This window comes from Podarcis erhardii (assembly GCF_964252035.2).
Source record: "Podarcis erhardii genome assembly, chromosome: 7".
Taxonomy (NCBI): domain Eukaryota; kingdom Metazoa; phylum Chordata; class Lepidosauria; order Squamata; family Lacertidae; genus Podarcis; species Podarcis erhardii.
This window is the reverse complement of record NC_138511.1, coordinates 89,901,780-89,919,207: the sequence shown is the minus strand read 5'-3', so window position 1 is coordinate 89,919,207 and position 17,428 is coordinate 89,901,780. Positions and strand designations below refer to the sequence as shown.

Below are 17,428 nucleotides of genomic sequence, written 5' to 3'. Positions count from 1 at the left end.
TATGATCTTGGCACCTAGGATAGCTAATTGCATCTCTTTTAAAAAAATAATTTTTACTGAATGATTTTATGCTACAAAAAACATTACAACCATACTACCACAAAATATAATTGAGAAATAAAAATTACATGCATCAATATTTTGTTTATTTGTTATTTACTGCCTTATTTCCTCCCAAACATTCCATACAAAACACAAAGAAAAAAATTAATAATGAAAATAATGAAAATAAGTATTTCCCCCTTTTTTATCTTACAAAACCTTTTCTTCAGTTTTGACTTCCTGTCAAGTCCCATCGCATATGTTTTTTCTTACAATTGAATGTACACAAAACAATAAACCTTTCTATATAAATTTTCCAATACATTCAGAAAACATAATAAATCCTTAATTGTTATCCACCACGCTTTGTCACTCGAATGCTAATTGCAGCTCAATGGAAAAACAGCCCAGAATTTTACACTGGGTGCTGGGTAGCACTTAGTCCGGAATTGAGATACAATGGAGAAAATTACACATAACTTGAGATTTCAAGAGGGATGACCTGCATTCTTTGGTTACATATATAGCAGAATCGTCATTTTCAAAACAACTCTCATCGCAGGCCCGGCAACATCTGGAACTTGACTCGATAATTCCCTTATTTATTTCACAATCTACCAAATAACATCAACGTTCTTTACAGTGGCACCTTCGTTCTCAAACAGCTTGGTACTCAAAACAACTTGGAACCCAAACACTGCAAACCTGGAAGTAAGTGTTCCGGTTTGCGAACTTTTTTCGGAAGCAGAACATGCTCTGTTTTGAGTGTTATGCTTCTGATCTGAGTGTTACGCTTCTGTTTTGAGTGCTACGCTGACATCTGTTTTTGCTATATATTTTTCATTATTGCAGCTTTCATTTTTATTTTTGTGACTGTGTGGAACGCAGTTCAGCTGCTGCTTAATTGATTGTGTAACTGCAGTACATTGTTTATTGCTTTCATTTTATGGATCAATGGTCATGTTAGATAGTAAAATTCATGTTAAGTTGCTGTTTGGGGGGTTGTTTTTAAAAGTCTGGAACGGATTAATGCATTTTGCATTGCTTTCTATGGGAAAGCGCACCTTGGTTTTGGAACCTTTTGGTTTTGGAACGAACTTCCTGAACGGATAAAGTTTGAGAACCAAGGTACCACTGTACTTAGATTTTCATTATTTTGACCCTTGCGTACGCATCCCACATGCTTATTTTCCAGTTTTGTTCTTCATCTTTTTATTTTCAACACCCGCTGTTCTGTTATATATACTCATCGTAAAATGAAATAAAAAGTATTTACACACACACACACACACACACACACACACACACACACACAAAATATCCCAGCCCCGAACTTCTTTCAATACAGTCAAATTTAGCATAGTAGCTGGTAAAAAGGAGGTAGAAACCTCCCCACCCCCCATTCCCATCTGAAAAAACATTACCCAAGGAAGAGGAAGGATCTGTTCCGAAGGCATTAAGCAAATTGCATGTCTCAATTATGCAAATATGAACAGAACCCTATTCTTCTCTGTGCTCAGTTTTAAAAGAGAGAAGTTCACAGTCTGAGGACTGCAATGTTATACTGCAACGTTTATTTATTTAAAAGCTTTCTGTATTGCTTTTCTGACAAAACTGCCTCCCAAATGCATAAATAAATGAGTTCTTAAGGCCCATTTCACAGACACCAGAGATGAGGACTGCCTGATATCACTCGGAAATGGGTTCCCTAACTGGAGTGGGGGGGGGGTTCAGAAAAGGGCACGTTCCTTAAGAACTTGCTCTCAATTTGTGGCCTCCAACTTTTTGACCCGACAGCCATCAGGGTTGCCGCTTTTTTTATTTAGAAAACTGGTCTTGCTCCTCTGCATCCTAACATCCCCCCCCCCAAAAAAGCAAGTGATGCTCTCCCCTGTCTATTGAAGAAGCATCTCTTTGCCGGAAAACTTTAACTTCCCCTTAAAAAAAAATCACTCGCAATTCATGTGCATGGCTGCAATTAAAGGCAGAGGAGCAGGAGCAAGAAAAAAAGTTGGCAACCCCAGCTGAGATGCTGCAATTTCCCCCCCACGGAATTCAGAAGCATGCCTTGGGAGGCCTGTCACAAACACAGCGAGACCTGACACATGGCCTCCATCGGTGGGGATGGAAAGTTCTGCAAACCATCAAGTCACAGAAGCCCCAAACAACAGGCAGCAGAAATGTACTGTTGGCAGAGAGAAGAGTTTCCGCAGCCCCTTCTGCCTGGATTCCCCAGAGGTCCGGCCTTATATGGGTCCTCAGGGGCCAGTGGCGGGGAGGGGGGCAAAGGCACGCGTTTGCCCCTGGAGCCTCTGGCCTTCTTCCTCTTGTCTCCAGCTTCCCCTGCTCCCTCCAGCTCTCCTGCTTTAACAGCACCGAGAGCCAGGCAGAAATCCAGCAGGTGCAGCTCACTTTGCCACGGACAGCTGCCCCTGTTGAACGGCTGGCTGCTCAAGGCAAGATGCAACAGGGCAGGAGTGGCAAGATGGCTGAGAGTCAGCAAAATACGTATATATACCCAACGGGGAAATGGGAACCAACTAACGCCTGACCAAGGATAAGATTTGGAGACTTGTGGAAGAATTACCAACGAAAGAAGATTGGAGGATGAAATTGATGGACTGTGCAGAACTAGACTAACGGGAAGAATTCGAAACCGGCGGGACCAGAGATTCACAGAAGATTGGTGTAAATTTACGGACTATTTGAAAAGTAGCTGTGATGACCAGATTACATTTGTAGGTTTGCAGGAAGTTTTGTAAGGGGAATACTTGGAAATACTGCATTATTGAATGAAAAGGATGATGTCAGTGATGATAATTAAAGGCAATATGAACTTAAGAAATGCGGAAGAAATTATAAAAATGGAAGGTCACCAGAGGTGCTGATGGAAGTCCAAAAAGATCGTATAAGATGTGAAATTTGGTGAAATGTATAATGACTATTATGTTTGAAAATTAATAAAAATTATATATATAAAAAAAGATTTGGGGACTTGTGAAATAGGTTTGGGGACTTTGAGAAAGGCGGCCTACGGTTTAAACCACCTATTCTGCAATTAAGTTCACTGGCTGGGCCAATCACATTCTCTTTCAGCCTAACCCGCCTCACAGGGCTGTTGTTGCGAGGGATAAAGGGGGGAAGGAGCGAGGCCAAATCACCCTGAGCATCTTGGAGGATAAACTGGTGATAAATAAATATGTTGGGAGGGATGAGGGAAGCCGTACTCCTCTGCCACAGCTGGCTGCCGGGGATTATGGGAGTTGTAGTTGTAGCAGGAAAACCCCCCCCCCAATCATTCAGTTTGTACAAACTTCACACACACTCACACTCACACACTACATATGCTACGCTTCTGTTATAAATTCATAGAAAATCAACCATGCATCGGATTTGCACTGTTCTACTTTTATTTTACTCCATGAAGGAAGGACTACAAAATGGGGAAGGTTTGATACAGGGCACCATAATCCCTTCACCATCCCAGCACATCCACAGGAGCCCTGCCCAGTTGCTATGCCAACCCTGATGGTCCTAGACAGAAGACCATCAAGATCACAAAGAACTTGCATATGGCAATGGATTCGGCATGGACTGGAACAAAGGACAATGATCAGATCTTCCCTCAGGGGGCAGGAAACTGCCAAATCCCCTTTGTCTCCTGGAAGTGACTCATGGGGAGGGGGAGAAGGGAACCAGCCAGGTGACAGGACACTCAGGTTACCACCGCAACTCCTCCCTCAACCCCTCCTTTCTGTAATGTATGCATGATGTTTCTGGGGGTGGGCTTGACCTACAGGATGGGAATTTCAAAAGTTTTTATAAGGTCTTGCACACCATTTTTCTGTGTCTTTCCTCTCTCCTGCAAGTGAGGGGAACACCCTGTTGCAACAGTTCAATAAAGGCCAAGCCTACAGGCTGCTGATTTGCTCCAATTTACAGTGGTGCCCCGCTAGACGAAAGGGTTTTCCGTCTTGGAGGTGCTTCGCAAGATGAATTTCCCTATGGGCTTGCTTCGCAAGACGAAAATGTCTTGCGAGTTTTTCTGACTCCCCCCCCCCTTTTTCTAAGCCGCTAAGCCGCTTATCCGCGTATCAGTTTATCTGCTAAAAGCCGCTAATAGCGCTAATCCGCTAAGCTGCTAATGGGCTTGCTTCGCAAGACGAAAAAACCGCTAGACGAAGAGACTCGCGGAACGGATTATTTTCGTCTTGCGAGGCACCACTGTACTCTGGTTGGTGTCTTTACTTTTTGTCCAAGGGAGCCCTCAGATTTTTCCGATAACATAGTCCAATGCTACTTGGAAAAGCCACAGGTATCCCTCACTCCTGGCTTAACCCGGCTTCCGGCCTGAAGCTCAATGAAAACCAGGTGCCTTTGGGGAAATCCCCAGGCTGGGCCCGAGTGCAACAACACACCCATTTTGGCTAGTAGCCCTCTCCTCCTCGATTTTAAAGCCATCCCTGCCTCATGTAGGAGGGAGTTCCACAGGCTAACTCTGTGCCGTGTGAAGAAGTCCTTTTATCAGTCCCAAATCTTCCAACATTTGGCACCCGTTAGTTCCAGTGCGGTGAGAGAGGGAGACGAAATTTTCCTGACGCTGCTTTCTCCATGCCATGAATAATTTTACAAACTATCATGTTGCCACTTACACAACTTTCCTCTAAACTCAGAAGTCCCAAATGCTGCAATCTTTTATTCGCAGGAGAGTCCCTCCCCTTGATCATCACGGATGCTGTTTTCTGTACCTTTTCCAAACTCTACTATGTCCTTTCTGAGTTAAGGCAACCAGAACAACACACAGCGTCCCAAACGTGACCAGATCACAGATTTGTACAACAACATTCTATGAGCAGTTTTATTTTGAACCCATTTCCAAATTATCCAATTATCTGGTTATCTCCCGCTTGGACTACTGCAATGTGTTCTACGTGGGGCTACCTTTGAAGGTGACCCGGAAACTACAACTAATCCAAAATGCAGCAGCTAGACTGGGGACTGGGAGTGGCTGCTGGGACCATATAATACCGGTCCTGAGAGATCTGCATTGGCTCCCAGTACGTTTCTGGGCACAATTCAAAGTGTTGGTGTTGACCTTTAAAGCCCTAAACAGCCTCAAAGGCCCAGTATACCTGAAGGAGCGTCTCCACCCCCATCGTTCAGCCCGGACACTGAGGTCCAGCACCAAGGGCCTTCTGGCGGTTCCCTCATTGCGAGAAGCCAAGTTACAGGGAACCAGACAGAGGGCCTTCTCGGTGGTGGCTCCTGCCCTGTGGAATGCCCTCCCACCAGATGTCAAAGAGAACAACTACCGCCAAACTTTTAGAAGACATCTAAAGGCCACCCTGTTTAGGGAAGCTTTTAATGTTTGATGTATTACTGTATGTTAATATTTGGTTGGAAGCCGCCCAGAGTGGCTGGGGAAGCCCAGCCAGATGGGCGGGGTATAAATAATAATAATAATAATAATAATAATAATAATAATAATAATAATTAATTACTGTTATCCCTAGCATGGAATTTGCCTTTTTTCACAGCTACCACATAGTTGATGTCTTTGTCTACTTACAACCCCAAGGTCTCCTTCTTGGTCAGTCCCCGCCAGTTCAGACCCTGTGAGCGTAGGTATGAAATTCACAGAGTTTTTTTGGCCTGACATGCCTCATTTTACACTGGTTTACAACGAATTGCATTTGCCGCCTTACCACCCATTCACTTAGTTTGGAGAGGTCCTTTCGGAACTCCTCACAGTCTCTTTTTGTTTTAACAACCCCGAACCATTTTAGTATGATCAGCAAATTTGGCTTGCTCACTCCTAACTCTAGATGGTTTATGAAGGGGGTTAAAAAGAGCAGAACCCAATTTTGACCTTTTGGGGGGGGGGTGCAGAGAGAAAAGGTTTCCACTTTCGACTTCTCCCCCCTTTGGAGAAGTGTCCATTTATTGCTTCCTGCTACTTAACTGGTTCCTGGTGCACAAGAGAACGCAAGAATCGTCGGCGAGGCATTTTGTCAAGAACCTATTTGAGAGTTCAAGCACCCTAAGTCACGTCTGCCTACCGTATTTTTCGTTCTATAGGACGCACATTTTCCCCTCCAAAAATTAAGGGGAAATTTGTGTGCGTCCTATAGAGCGAATGCAGGCTGCACCGCTAAGCCCAAAGCCAGAACAGGAAGACGGAGCGCTGCGGAGCGCTCTGTCTCGCTGCCCTAGCTTGGGGACGGCTGCGCGCGCAGCCTCTCCAGGGCAGCGGGTTGCCTTCACCCCGCTGTCCTGCAGAAGCTAGCAAGGCTGTTCCCAAGCCAGAACAGCGAGACGGAGGGCTCCGTCTCGCTGCTCTAGCTTGGGGACGGCTCCGCGCAAAGCCTCTGCAGGGCAGCGGGGCGCTGCGCTCCAAAGGCTTCAGGGATCTTTGAGGCTGGCGGTGGGGGAAAGCAGCGTTTCCCCCCACCGCCAGCCCCACAAGCTCTGGTGAATGTACCTTGAACGCACCTTGTTTTAGAGGGGGAGAACTAGAAATAAAATTTTCCCCTGTTCTCCCCCTCCTATGGTCCTGTGCGTCCTATGGTCCGGTGCGTCCAATGGAGCGAAAAATACGGTATATGCTTGTGTGTGTTTTTTTAAAAAATAAATTATTATGGTCAGAGACCAGCTTATAAAACACACTTGGGGGTACAATCCCAGAAGGAAAACAAACAAGATGATGGATTTTTCGGAGCTAGCTGGCCTGACTGGAAGAGTCCGTGACCAGAAGGAGGAGTACCAGGAAGAATGGTCGAAATTTAAAGACTATTTAGTTAAATGTGTCAAGTTAAATTAAATGGAAAAGCTTGCAAATACCAGATAGGTTTAGGATTGAAATATGTAATGTGATGAATTAATATGTTTAATGCTAAATTGGAAAGAAAGAAAGATGTTACGTGATTAAGTTAATTTTATAAGAATACTGGTTTTGGAAAACCGTTAAAATGATATACACCGAAATTCAACCAGGGGGATACGAGGAAGTCACTTAACAATGTTAAAAAGATTAGACTTAGTAAGGTTAGGATTTGTGTTTGCTTGTTTATTTGTTTGTGTGCTTAAAAATGTTGTGGAAAATCAATAAAAAATTTTGGGGGGAAAACAGAAGGAAAACAAACATTTAAAACAATATACAACAATAAATTTAAAATTTATATATGCGTTAAGCATATAGACGCTTTAAACTTTAAGATAAGCTACCACAGACAGATTACCCACGGTCAACCAGGGAACAGAGTTTGGGGATTTTTCTTAACAAACTAGTTTGAGTTGAGCGATGGTGTGCACCTACAGATCTGTACACAGAATCTGGTGACCGTCCGGGTCATCTTATGATCTTTGCCTAACAGGAAAAGTCTAATTTTTGGCTTTTCCGGGAGGTCAGCGAGCCGCACCAGCAGGGGATCAATGGTCTCACTCCGTGCCTCTTCATAAAAGGGACATCTAAGGAACAAGTGCTCTGGGCTTCCTATCTCTCCCAATGAACAGGCAAAAAGTCTCTGAGCATATGGGACTTTTTTTTAAAGGCTCCTTCCAGGATATGCTTGTTTAAACTCAAAGAACTCTGACAGCTTTGGGAGACAGGACATGTCCTTGCAGAAGCCATGCTGCCTCTGCTTGAGCAAGGCTTGTTCTTCTATAGCCTTGATTTTGTTGTTGTTGTTGTTTAGTCGTGTCTGACTCTTTGTGACCCCCTGGACCAGAGCACACCAGGCACTCCTGTCTTCCACTGCCTCCCGCAGTTTGGTCAGACTCATGCTGGTAGCTTCGAGAACACTGTCCCACCATCTCGTCCTCTGTCGTCTTCCTTCTCCGTGTGCCCTCCATCTTTCCCAACATCAGGGTCTTTTCCAGGGAGTCGTCTCTTCTCATGAGGTGGCCAAGGTATTGGAGCCTCAGCTTCAGGATCTGTCCTTCCAGTGAGCACTCAGGGCTGATTTCCTTCAGAATGGAGAGGTTTGATCTTCTTGCAGTCCATGGGACTCTCAAGAGTCTCCTCCAGCACCAGAATTCAAAAGCATCCATTCTTCGGCGATCAGCCTTCTTGATGGTCCAGCTCTCACTTCCATACATGACTACTGGGAAAACCAGAGCTTGAACTATATGGACCTTTGTTGGCAAGGTGATGTCTCTGCTTTTTAAGATGCTGTCTGGGTTTGTCATTGCTCTTCTCCCAAGAAGCAGGCGTCTTTTAATTTTGTGGCTGCTGTCACCATCTGCAGTAATCATGGAGCCCAAGAAAGTCAAATCTCTCATCGCCTCCATAGACTTGATTGCTTTATCCTTAATGATACTTCCCACCAGTTGAACTTCGCGCAGCGGAATGGGTGCAGAAATATATTCTGGGGAAAACCCATATGCCGCTCAGGGGAATGGAGTCACTCTGTCCCCCCACCTCCTGTGGCAAGCCTCAACAGCTCCTGACCTCTGTGTGGCAACCGCACAGCTATCTCTTAACCCGGGGGTTTCTGCAAGAGGAAGCTGAAAAAGGCTTGTCGAAACCACCATGCACAGAAATGCTGGCCAAGCAGACGCTCCAAACTGGGCTGATGAACTCTCCTGATCTTCCAGAGACTCCGGGGGCCGGGGGGGGGGGAATAGCGTGTGCAAACATGAAGCCTCAATGGATAGAGAACTGGATCCGTATGACCTGAAACATTCCCACTCCATCTCTGCACAGGTTACGACGACTGGCTATGGAGAAGTCTCTCTCTCTCTCTCTCTCTCTCTCTCTCTCTCTCTCTCTCTCTCTGCCTCAGTTCCCCACTCTGTAAAATGGCCTACTGCTCAGAGGAAACACAGTGGCACATAAAAAATACTTTGCAGATTTAAAATGTTGCAGAAAGGGTTAGCTGTCCTAAGGCACCGCTAAATCTACATTAAAAGATTTATCAGCTCCATCTGGTATGCAGGATGAGACCCTCCCTGCCCACAGACTGTCTCGCCAGAGTGGTGCATGCTCTGGTTATCTCTCGCTTGGACTACTGCAATGCGCTCTACGTGGGGCTCCCTTTGAAGGTGACCCGGAAACTACGACTAATCCAGAATGCGGCAGCTAGACTGGCAACTGGGGGCGGCCGCGGAGACCATGTAACATCAGTCTTGAAAGACCTACACTGGGTCCCAGTACGTTTCCGAGCACAATTAAAAGTGTTGGTGTTGACCTTTCAAGCCCTAAACAGCCTCAAAGGCCCAGTATACCTGAAGGAGCGTCTCCACCTCCATCGTTCTGCCCGGACGCTGAGATCCAGCGCCGAGGGCCTTCTGGCAGTTCCCTCGCTGCGAGAAGCCAAGTTACAGGGAACCAGGCAGAGGGCCTTTTCGGTAGTGGCACCCGCCCTGTGGAACACCCTCCCACCAGATGTCAAAGAGAAAAACAACTACCAAACTTTTAGAAGACATGTGAAGGCAGCCCTGTTTAGGGAAGATTTTAATGTTTAATAGGTCGTTGTATTTTAGTGTTTTGTTGGAAGCTGCCCAGAGTGGCTGGAGAGACCCAGCCAGATGGGTGGGGTATAAATAAAAAAATATTATTATTATTATTATTATTATTATTATTATTATTATTATTATTATTATAAAATGTATGAGGGCAAGCGGGAGGGCAGGCCACATGGGGACATGTTTAACATACAACTGGAGGGTTCTGCACAGCAGATGCAAAATACGAGCTTATCTGCAACCAGGAAGCCCAAATTCCAAGGCTGGGCTGAATTATGCAAATCAAAAAGAAGAAAGGTGTTTGCAATTTAATCCGTTTAAGTAGTCCAGGGCTGCCAGTCCACCATGGGGCGGGGGGGGGTGAGGAGGAAAGAAAGGGGTTGTGCTTGGAAAACGGAGGGGCATCCTTGCGGAATGTTTCCATGCAGAATGCTGAGGACTAGAACCTTGGGCAGGCAGGTGGGAAAGAGAAGTACCGTATAAGACTCTGTATGAGACTCACTTTTCCCCTCCTAAAATGTAAGGGGAAATGTGTGTGCGTCTTATGGAGCGAATGCAGGCTGCGCAGCTATCCCAGAAGCCAGAACAGCAAGAGGGACTACTGCTTTCGCCGTGCAGCGATCCCTCTTGCTGTTCTGGCTTCTGAGATTCAGAATATTTTTTTTTCTTGTTTTCCTCCTCCAAAAACTAGGTGCGTCTTTTGGTCTGGTGCGTCCTATAGAGCGAAAAATACGGAAACTCTATAGGAAGCCAGTGGCAAGTTCCGCACTGGACTCAAGGGGCCTGGGTATGCAGACCACCATGCGCCCCAGCCGATTTCCACGGCCGTCTCTTTTCCGCACCCAATCATACCCCCCACCCCGCTATGCACACAAAGCTGTCAAGTGAGTTCTTCTCCGCCAGCTTCCTCTCTTAGCGCAAGGGTGCTCAGAGAATTGTGGCAACTGGCAGAACAGGAAAAGCAGCCAGGCTGGCAAGGACTGTGTGTGTGTGTGTGTGTGTGTGCGTGCGTGCGCGCGCGCGCACGTGTGCACATGTGTCTTCTACTGTCTGGGGTCTTCATGCGCAAGGAGGGAGGGTATAGAAGGAGCTGATAGAACACAACGGGGGGAGAGAGGTTGGCCAATGTCTGGGACATAGAAACAGCCTGAAAACCACACCATTTGTGTGTGCGCGCACACATGCATGTGCCAAAAAGAGCCTTAGAACCGGATCAGGCCAAGAATGGTCCAGTCTCCTCATCTCACAACACAGAAATCCACAAGCAGGATCTGAGCGCAAGAGCAACTCTCCCTCTCCTGCCGCAGCCTTGCTGCCACAGAGTGTGCATAGACAGCCCTCTCATCTAGCAAAAGAGGGGAGATTTCGCCCGTTGGGTCTGGGCACCCCCGAGCAGCCTGGTCGAGCCCCCGCTCTTACTTACTCAGATTTAAGGTGCTGGTTTTGACCTTTGAAGCCCTTCACGGCCTAGGACCCTCGTAGCTACAGGATCTCCTTGTATGCCCCACGGAGGACCTTAAGGTCCATAAATAACAACGTCCTAGAGGTCCTGGGCCCTAAGGAGGTCAGATTAGCCTCAACCAGAGCCAGGGCCTTCTCAGTGATGGCCCCAACCTGGTGGGACACTCTGTCTCATGAGACCAGGGCCCTGCAGGATCTGATTTCTTTCCGCAGGGCCTGTAAGACAGAGTTGTTCTGCCCGGCCTTCGGCTTGGAATCAACTTGATCCCCGCCCCCTCTTTCCTTTTTCCTTTTTCCTTCTGTGATGGAACTCCTATTTGGGGACTTCCCTGGTTTTTTTTCTGGCTCACATAGGACCAGTCTGGACAGTTAGCCTTGGTGAAGATTTGACATTTTCATCCCCCAAAAGTTTTTGATTTGAGTTTCTACTGAAATGAGACTGCATTTTATTCTTGTTTTTAAGTTGTATTTTAATCAATTGTTTTTATACCTGGTGGTAGCTGCCCTGAGCCCAGTCTTGGCTGGGGAGGGCGGGGTATAAATAAAATTATTATTATTATTATTATTATTATTATTATTATTATTATTATTTTATGCACACACTCTGTTTCCTAAGCTGCACTCCTGCCCGTCTTCTTTGCCATGTTGGCATTGCAGCGCCACCTCCCTAGCCCTGCATAGGTCTAAAGTACTTGTTGCAAAGTCTCCTCTGAGTTCGCCTTCCAAGAAAGGACCTCCTTCAGTTTCCTTGAGCCAATTTGTTCTGGTCTTTTCCAGTTGCAGGCTGCCTGTTTTCTCCCTGCCTCTCGCCCGCTCCCCATTCCTGCTCCCCGCAGAGCCGGGGCTGTGCCACAACTCGCCTGCAGCCCAGAGGCAGGAATCGTGGCCCAGGCCTGGCGCTGCCTGTTTGGATTAAGGGAGCGGCTGCCGTTTCCGCTTCACCCTTTGGTGCCTGGAGGGAAGCTGAGCTTCGGGGGAACCCAGTGTTTTGTGTGTGCAAGGCCTTCTGTGTTTGGCAGTGCGGAGGGCAGGAACCTGAAAGGCCATAGTAATAATAATAATAATAATAATAATAATAATAATAATAATAATAATTGTTGCTGCGTTCCAAAAGAAGGATCCCAGGATCCACGGTTTCCCAAACTTAGTGTTCTGTTGGAAGCTGCCCAGAGTGGCTGGGGAAACCCAGGCAGATGGGTGGGGTATACATTATTATTATTATTATTATTATTATTATTATTATTATTATTACAGTGGTGCCCCGCAAGGCGAACGCCTCGCAAGATGGAAAACCCGCTAGACGAAAGGGTTTTCCGTTTTGGAGGCGCTTCGCAAAACGAATTTCCCTATGGGCTTGCTTCGCAAGACGAAATGTCTTGCGAGTTCCTGCGGGTTTTTCCCCCTTTCCCCCCCTTTCCCTAAGCCGCTAATCAGCTGATCCGCTAAAAGCTGCTAAACCACTAATAGCGCTAATCCGCTAAGCTGTCAATGGGCTTGCTTCGCAAGACGAAAACACCGCTATATGAAGAGCCTCACGGAACGGATTAATTTCGTCTTGCGAGGCACCACTGTATTATTAATCAGAGAGTTGGAAGGGAAAGTGACTCTCTGCAAGGCAGGACACATGCAGCCGTCCTATACGGGGATTGAACCTGCAACCTTGTTAGGAGACACCCGGGTTCAAATCCTCCCTTGGGTGACAGCCACTGCCTCTCAGCCTAAGCCCTTCCTCGCAGGGTTGTTGTGAAGATGAAACAGGGAGTAGCAAGAGAGCTTTGCACCCCCTGAAGCTTCTTGGAGAAAAAGGGGGATAAATCAGCAATAAATGAGGAACAGGCAGGCAAAGTCCTTCTGGTTTCAAGCCGAGAGCGACGTGAGGTGGAGAGGGGACCAATCCACCTCATCCTCACCCCTCCCAGGTTGTGTTGAGCAACAACTTCAGCCCATCATGCGTCTCCATCACGTCCGGCTCTCGCAAGTCACAGGTCCCTTCACAATCTCACCACGGCCGCAGTGACGCAAGGTACACTTCCGAGACTACCTCGCTTTTAAGAGAGAAGGCAAAGATCCAAACCGTCCGGAGGAGGGTTGCGCAAGGCCGGAGAAGACCCGAGGTGTGGCTCTGCAACTGCTGCCAGCCAGAGCCTGCACCGGCAAGGCAGAAACTGCGTCCCTGCAATGCCACCTGCGAGTGCCGCAGAGCAGGTGGATGGGTGCATCGTTCGAGATGGGCATATATCTAGGTGCAGAGGAAGCTGGAGGAGACTTGGTCAGCCTAGGTCAGTGTTGCATGCACTGGCCGGCAGGGGCTTCCCAAGGTTCAGACAGCGCGCATTACCAGGAAATGCCAGGGGGTTCCTGCCTGCAAGTGCTCAGCCTCCGTCTAAGTAAGTTGCCAGTCCTCATGGAGTTTAGCAAAGGGCTGTTTTAAACAGGACGCTACCGACTCAGACCTAGCTTAGCACTGCCTACACTGACTGGCAGCTCCAGGAGACTCATTCAGGGATTAAACCTGGGACCTTCTGCACGCCAAGCAAGGGCTCTGCCAGCCCTTGGAAGGTGGCAGTGCACCGTCAAAAATTCCAGGCGGGTCTGAAGTTGAGGCAGTGCAGTGTAGTGGTTAGAGTGCATCAGACTAGGACCTCGGAGAGACCGGGGTCCGAATCCTCACTCAGGCATGCTGCTTGCGGGTTCAGTCACTGCAACCCTCAGCCTAACCTACCTCGCAGGATTGGTGCAGGGATTAAATGAGGAGGGGGAGCAGAACCAGGTACCTCACCCTGAGCCCCTTGCAGAAAAGGGTGCAATATAAATGCCAAAAATATAAATAAAATCCAATTCACAGACACACATTTCTGCAACGGCCAATGTTTCTCAGAAACGGCTTGGGAAACCGTGGCACAGCAATACCCAGAATCCTTTGAGACGCATCTAATCAGATGTTGCTGTTGAAACCACTGCGACATTTTCTCTCTATCCCGTCCTCTCTCTCCCCAGCCGTCGCATTTTTCCCTTTGCAAAACCGTTTGTTTGCATTCTGGGGTCAGGCTGCAGGCCCCAGACCAAAGGTCTCTCTCTCCAGCTCACAAATGGAGGAACATTTGCTGCGAGAGGAAGGTTTTGTGAAATGTGGAACTTGCTCGGCCAAGTATCCCAAGACACAAAAATTACAGCATAAACAAACCACCTTCCCTTTCATAACCTCATGGGGGGGGGCGGCGAGAGAAAGAGGAAGACCTGCAAACACGACTCCTGGGTCCTGCAACTTACAAGTCAACTCAAGTAGTTCCCTTGCTTCCTTCTGCCTCAGTTTCCCCTCTACGTAAGAGACACCTTAGCCTCTTCTTACGGACCCCTCCAGGCCAAACAGGGGTGGGTACAGGGTCTTATCAAGATAATCCCAGCATTTCATAAGGTAAGTGTGATGCCCAGTGGCGGGGGAGGCTGCAACCAGGCCTTCTGCACTCCAATGCAGCTGCCCAGCAGGGTCTGGGCATATAAGATTTAGGATGCTGCCTGATACCAAGTTCAGGTCAGCGTTGTCTACTCTGACCGGCAGCTCTCCAGGGTTACAGGTGAAGGACCCTCCCAACCCTATACCTTGGAGATCCTGCCAGATGAAAACTGGGGCCTTCTGCATGCCAACCAGGTGTTCTACCCAGAGAAATGGCCTAGGAACTGCAAATGCCAGGCCAGCGGGGGCCAAATGAGAGCGCTGCAACCTGGGCACAAACCCCCATGCCAAGGCCGCCCCCCAAGCAGCTATAACCTCTGGTGGATCCTGTCCCAAGGTGAAAGACTTCTGGGAAAAGATTTATAATGAATTGGAAAGAAAGTGTTGAAATATACATTTACAAAGAAACCAGAGGCCTTTCTTCTTGGAATAACAGGTTTGGAATTGCCCAAGAAAGATGTTAAATTATTTTTGTATGCCACAACTGCTGCTCATATTTTGTTAGCTAAAAAGTGGAAAACCCAAGAATTACCAACAATAGAAGAATGGCAGATGAAGATGATGGATTTTTCGGAGCTAGCCGACCTAACCGGAAGAGTCCGCGACCAGAAGGAGGAGGAGTATCAGGAAGAATGGAAGAAATTTAATGATTGTTTAGTTAAATTTGTTAAGTTAAATTAACTGGAAATAGCTTGCAGATACTTAATGGGCTTAGGATTTTATTTATGTTAAGTGATGAAGTAATAATTAATTCTATAAGGTGAAGATTTAAGGATGTGAAAGTTTAAGTTAAATTTCATAAAAATTGGGATTTGGAAAACTGTTAAAAGGACATGCAATGAAATTCAACCAAGGGGAAGCGAAGAAGTCACTTAACAAAGTTAACAACTGTAATTTTCAATAAGGCTATGATCTATGTTTGCTTTGTTTGTTTGTCTTGTGTGTTTGTTTGTTTGTTTTTCATAATATTGTGAAAATCAATAAAATTTCGGGGGGGGGGGGGAAATATAACCTCTGGTGGCTCAGCTCAACGCCGGCTGTCCGAACCAAAACATGCCAGAGGTAGGCTTTTGAATCCCAGTTGCTGGAAACCTCAAGAGCTGCTTGCGGGGTTTCCCTGGCCCCTAGGAGAACAGGACCCTGACTCCTGTCCTGATCCAGAAGCCCAGCTCTTCTAATGGAGCCTCTAGCTCCAGGGGCAGTCTATCTGCGTTCCTAGGTTCTATGGGGTATTTGGCCTCTGCGACAAAAGGAGGCTGGACTAGACTGCTCCTTTTAGGTTCAGAGGGCAAACAAGACCTACCCGCTCTATTTCAGGAAAACAGAGCGAGGTTAAGTGGGGGGGGGGCAGTGCGGGAAACAGGCTGCCCCCCCCTTTACTCTGGCAGTGACTGAAAGAATAAGAATTGGCACCTGGAACGGCCAACCGGAAAAGAGGCGGAAGGAGGGAGGGCGGGAGAGCAAAAAGCAGCCTTTGCCCATATAAGGTAGACTTGAAGGACAGGCCGGATAATGTGGGAATGCAAGGCGGTTGGAGGAGGCGGGGAGGGGCCCAGAGACACCCAGCGCCGTTCCCCCCCCCCCAGCAACCCTGCCTAAGCAAAGACAAGCACCCCCAGCCCAGCTCAAAACATCCTGACATCATCTATTGCCTCCATTCTCTCCCCAAAGCAACTAACTTCCCCATAAAGGTATTCACAAAGGAGGTGGTTTTTTTTTGCTAGAGACACACTCCCCAAATTCCAGACTTATGAGCTGGAAGCATTGCAAACTGATGGGGTGGGGGGGTGGCTGAGTTAAATTTGGGGTGGGGGGGTGGGTCAGGACAGAGCAACAGACAAGCAGGTACGGTTCGACTCAGGATTGCTTTCCATGTTACTTTCTCCAACTTTGTATTAAAAAAAAAAGTGGTGGGTTTTTTCGGGAGGGAGGTGGGAATTGGCAGAGCTGCACAGCCTTTGTTTTCTGCAGAGGGACAAGAACGGCTCGGGGTTGGGGGGGGCCTGGAAAAAGACATTTCCACGTATAATGGGCGTGCATGTGCATTTTGGACGGCGTTCAAAGTCGTTTGGAATTAGCCGTGTAAACATCCCCCCCCCCCGAACGCTGATCATGCACAAGAAACCGTCAGCTCGGTCCCAGTTGGAGAGGGCGGTTCTAGATGGGGGGGGAATGACCCCCCCCAAATGATATTCCCTCCATCGTTGCACTCCTGTCACTGATATATATGGGATTTTCCCCTTTTAGAAATCTTAATGTGTTGCACACAAGACTTTGCCCCTTGTGTGCCACCCCAGGAAATTTTTTTTCTGCTGCCCCCCCCCCAATTTAGTAAGAGGGTGGCAAAGTGGGGAGCAGGTGGCTCTCAACCCTTCCAATGGGGAGAGGGGGATTCCCTTATCCTGAAATTCAAAGCCCTTTCCTAGAGCTCAGAAGAGCATCTGTAGTGTCGCACCCCCCCCCAAAAAAAATTCATTCGCACCTGGGTTTCTCTGCCTGTTTCACTTCGACTTTCTTAGTGGGTTCCGGGGCGGGAGACTTCTTCCCCAGCGTGATCCTGCCAAAGGGAAGCACATTCCTGGTCTCTGGGGGGCTAGAAGCCCAGGGAGACCCCCAGGAGAGGGGGGTGGTCCTCAGCCCCCTCCCAACCAGGCCTTTTGGGACAATGCATAAGGCGGCCACAGAAGGATGTTGCTTCCAGGCCTGCAACTGCAGGGCCAGGAGAAAAATTAAATAGCTTTGCCCCCCCCTCCAAAAATGCATCTTGCAAAGGGCAAGCATGGAGGGCAAACCAGCCCACCACTCTGCGCCCTGCCGTTGCTAACTCCCTGCCCCCCACCCTGACCCAAATACTCATCCGTACTTGAGTTGCGTCGAATGGTGTTGGTCTTTGGCCTTGGGGGGGTCGGGAGCCTTGCTGGAAACGGAGAAAGTCAAAGGTCACAGAATCGTGGGGTCGGGAGGGAACCCCAGGGGTCATCCATCCCAACCCCTGGTGGAAAACCT

The 17,428-nt window shown here is 47.8% G+C and overlaps 1 protein-coding gene across 7 annotated transcripts in view; it reads right to left on the bottom strand.

Annotated features, from left to right (window-relative positions):
* The window catches only part of VASP (vasodilator stimulated phosphoprotein), a 44,909-nt gene that overhangs the window by 13,429 nt on the left and 14,052 nt on the right, over positions 1-17,428 (bottom strand). For 5 of the 7 annotated variants that reach the window (XM_081869111.1, XM_081869114.1, XM_081869113.1 and 2 more), the window contains exons 3-4: positions 17,286-17,339; positions 16,905-16,979 (exon numbers count right to left, since the gene is read on the bottom strand). The exons of 1 other annotated variant lie outside the window; for it this stretch is intronic. In XM_081869111.1, coding sequence (XP_081725237.1) covers positions 16,905-16,979; positions 17,286-17,339 — 129 coding nt within the window. The remainder of the gene's footprint in view (positions 1-16,904; positions 16,980-17,285; positions 17,340-17,428) is intronic. One more of the 7 variants, XM_081869116.1, reaches the window with a different exon arrangement.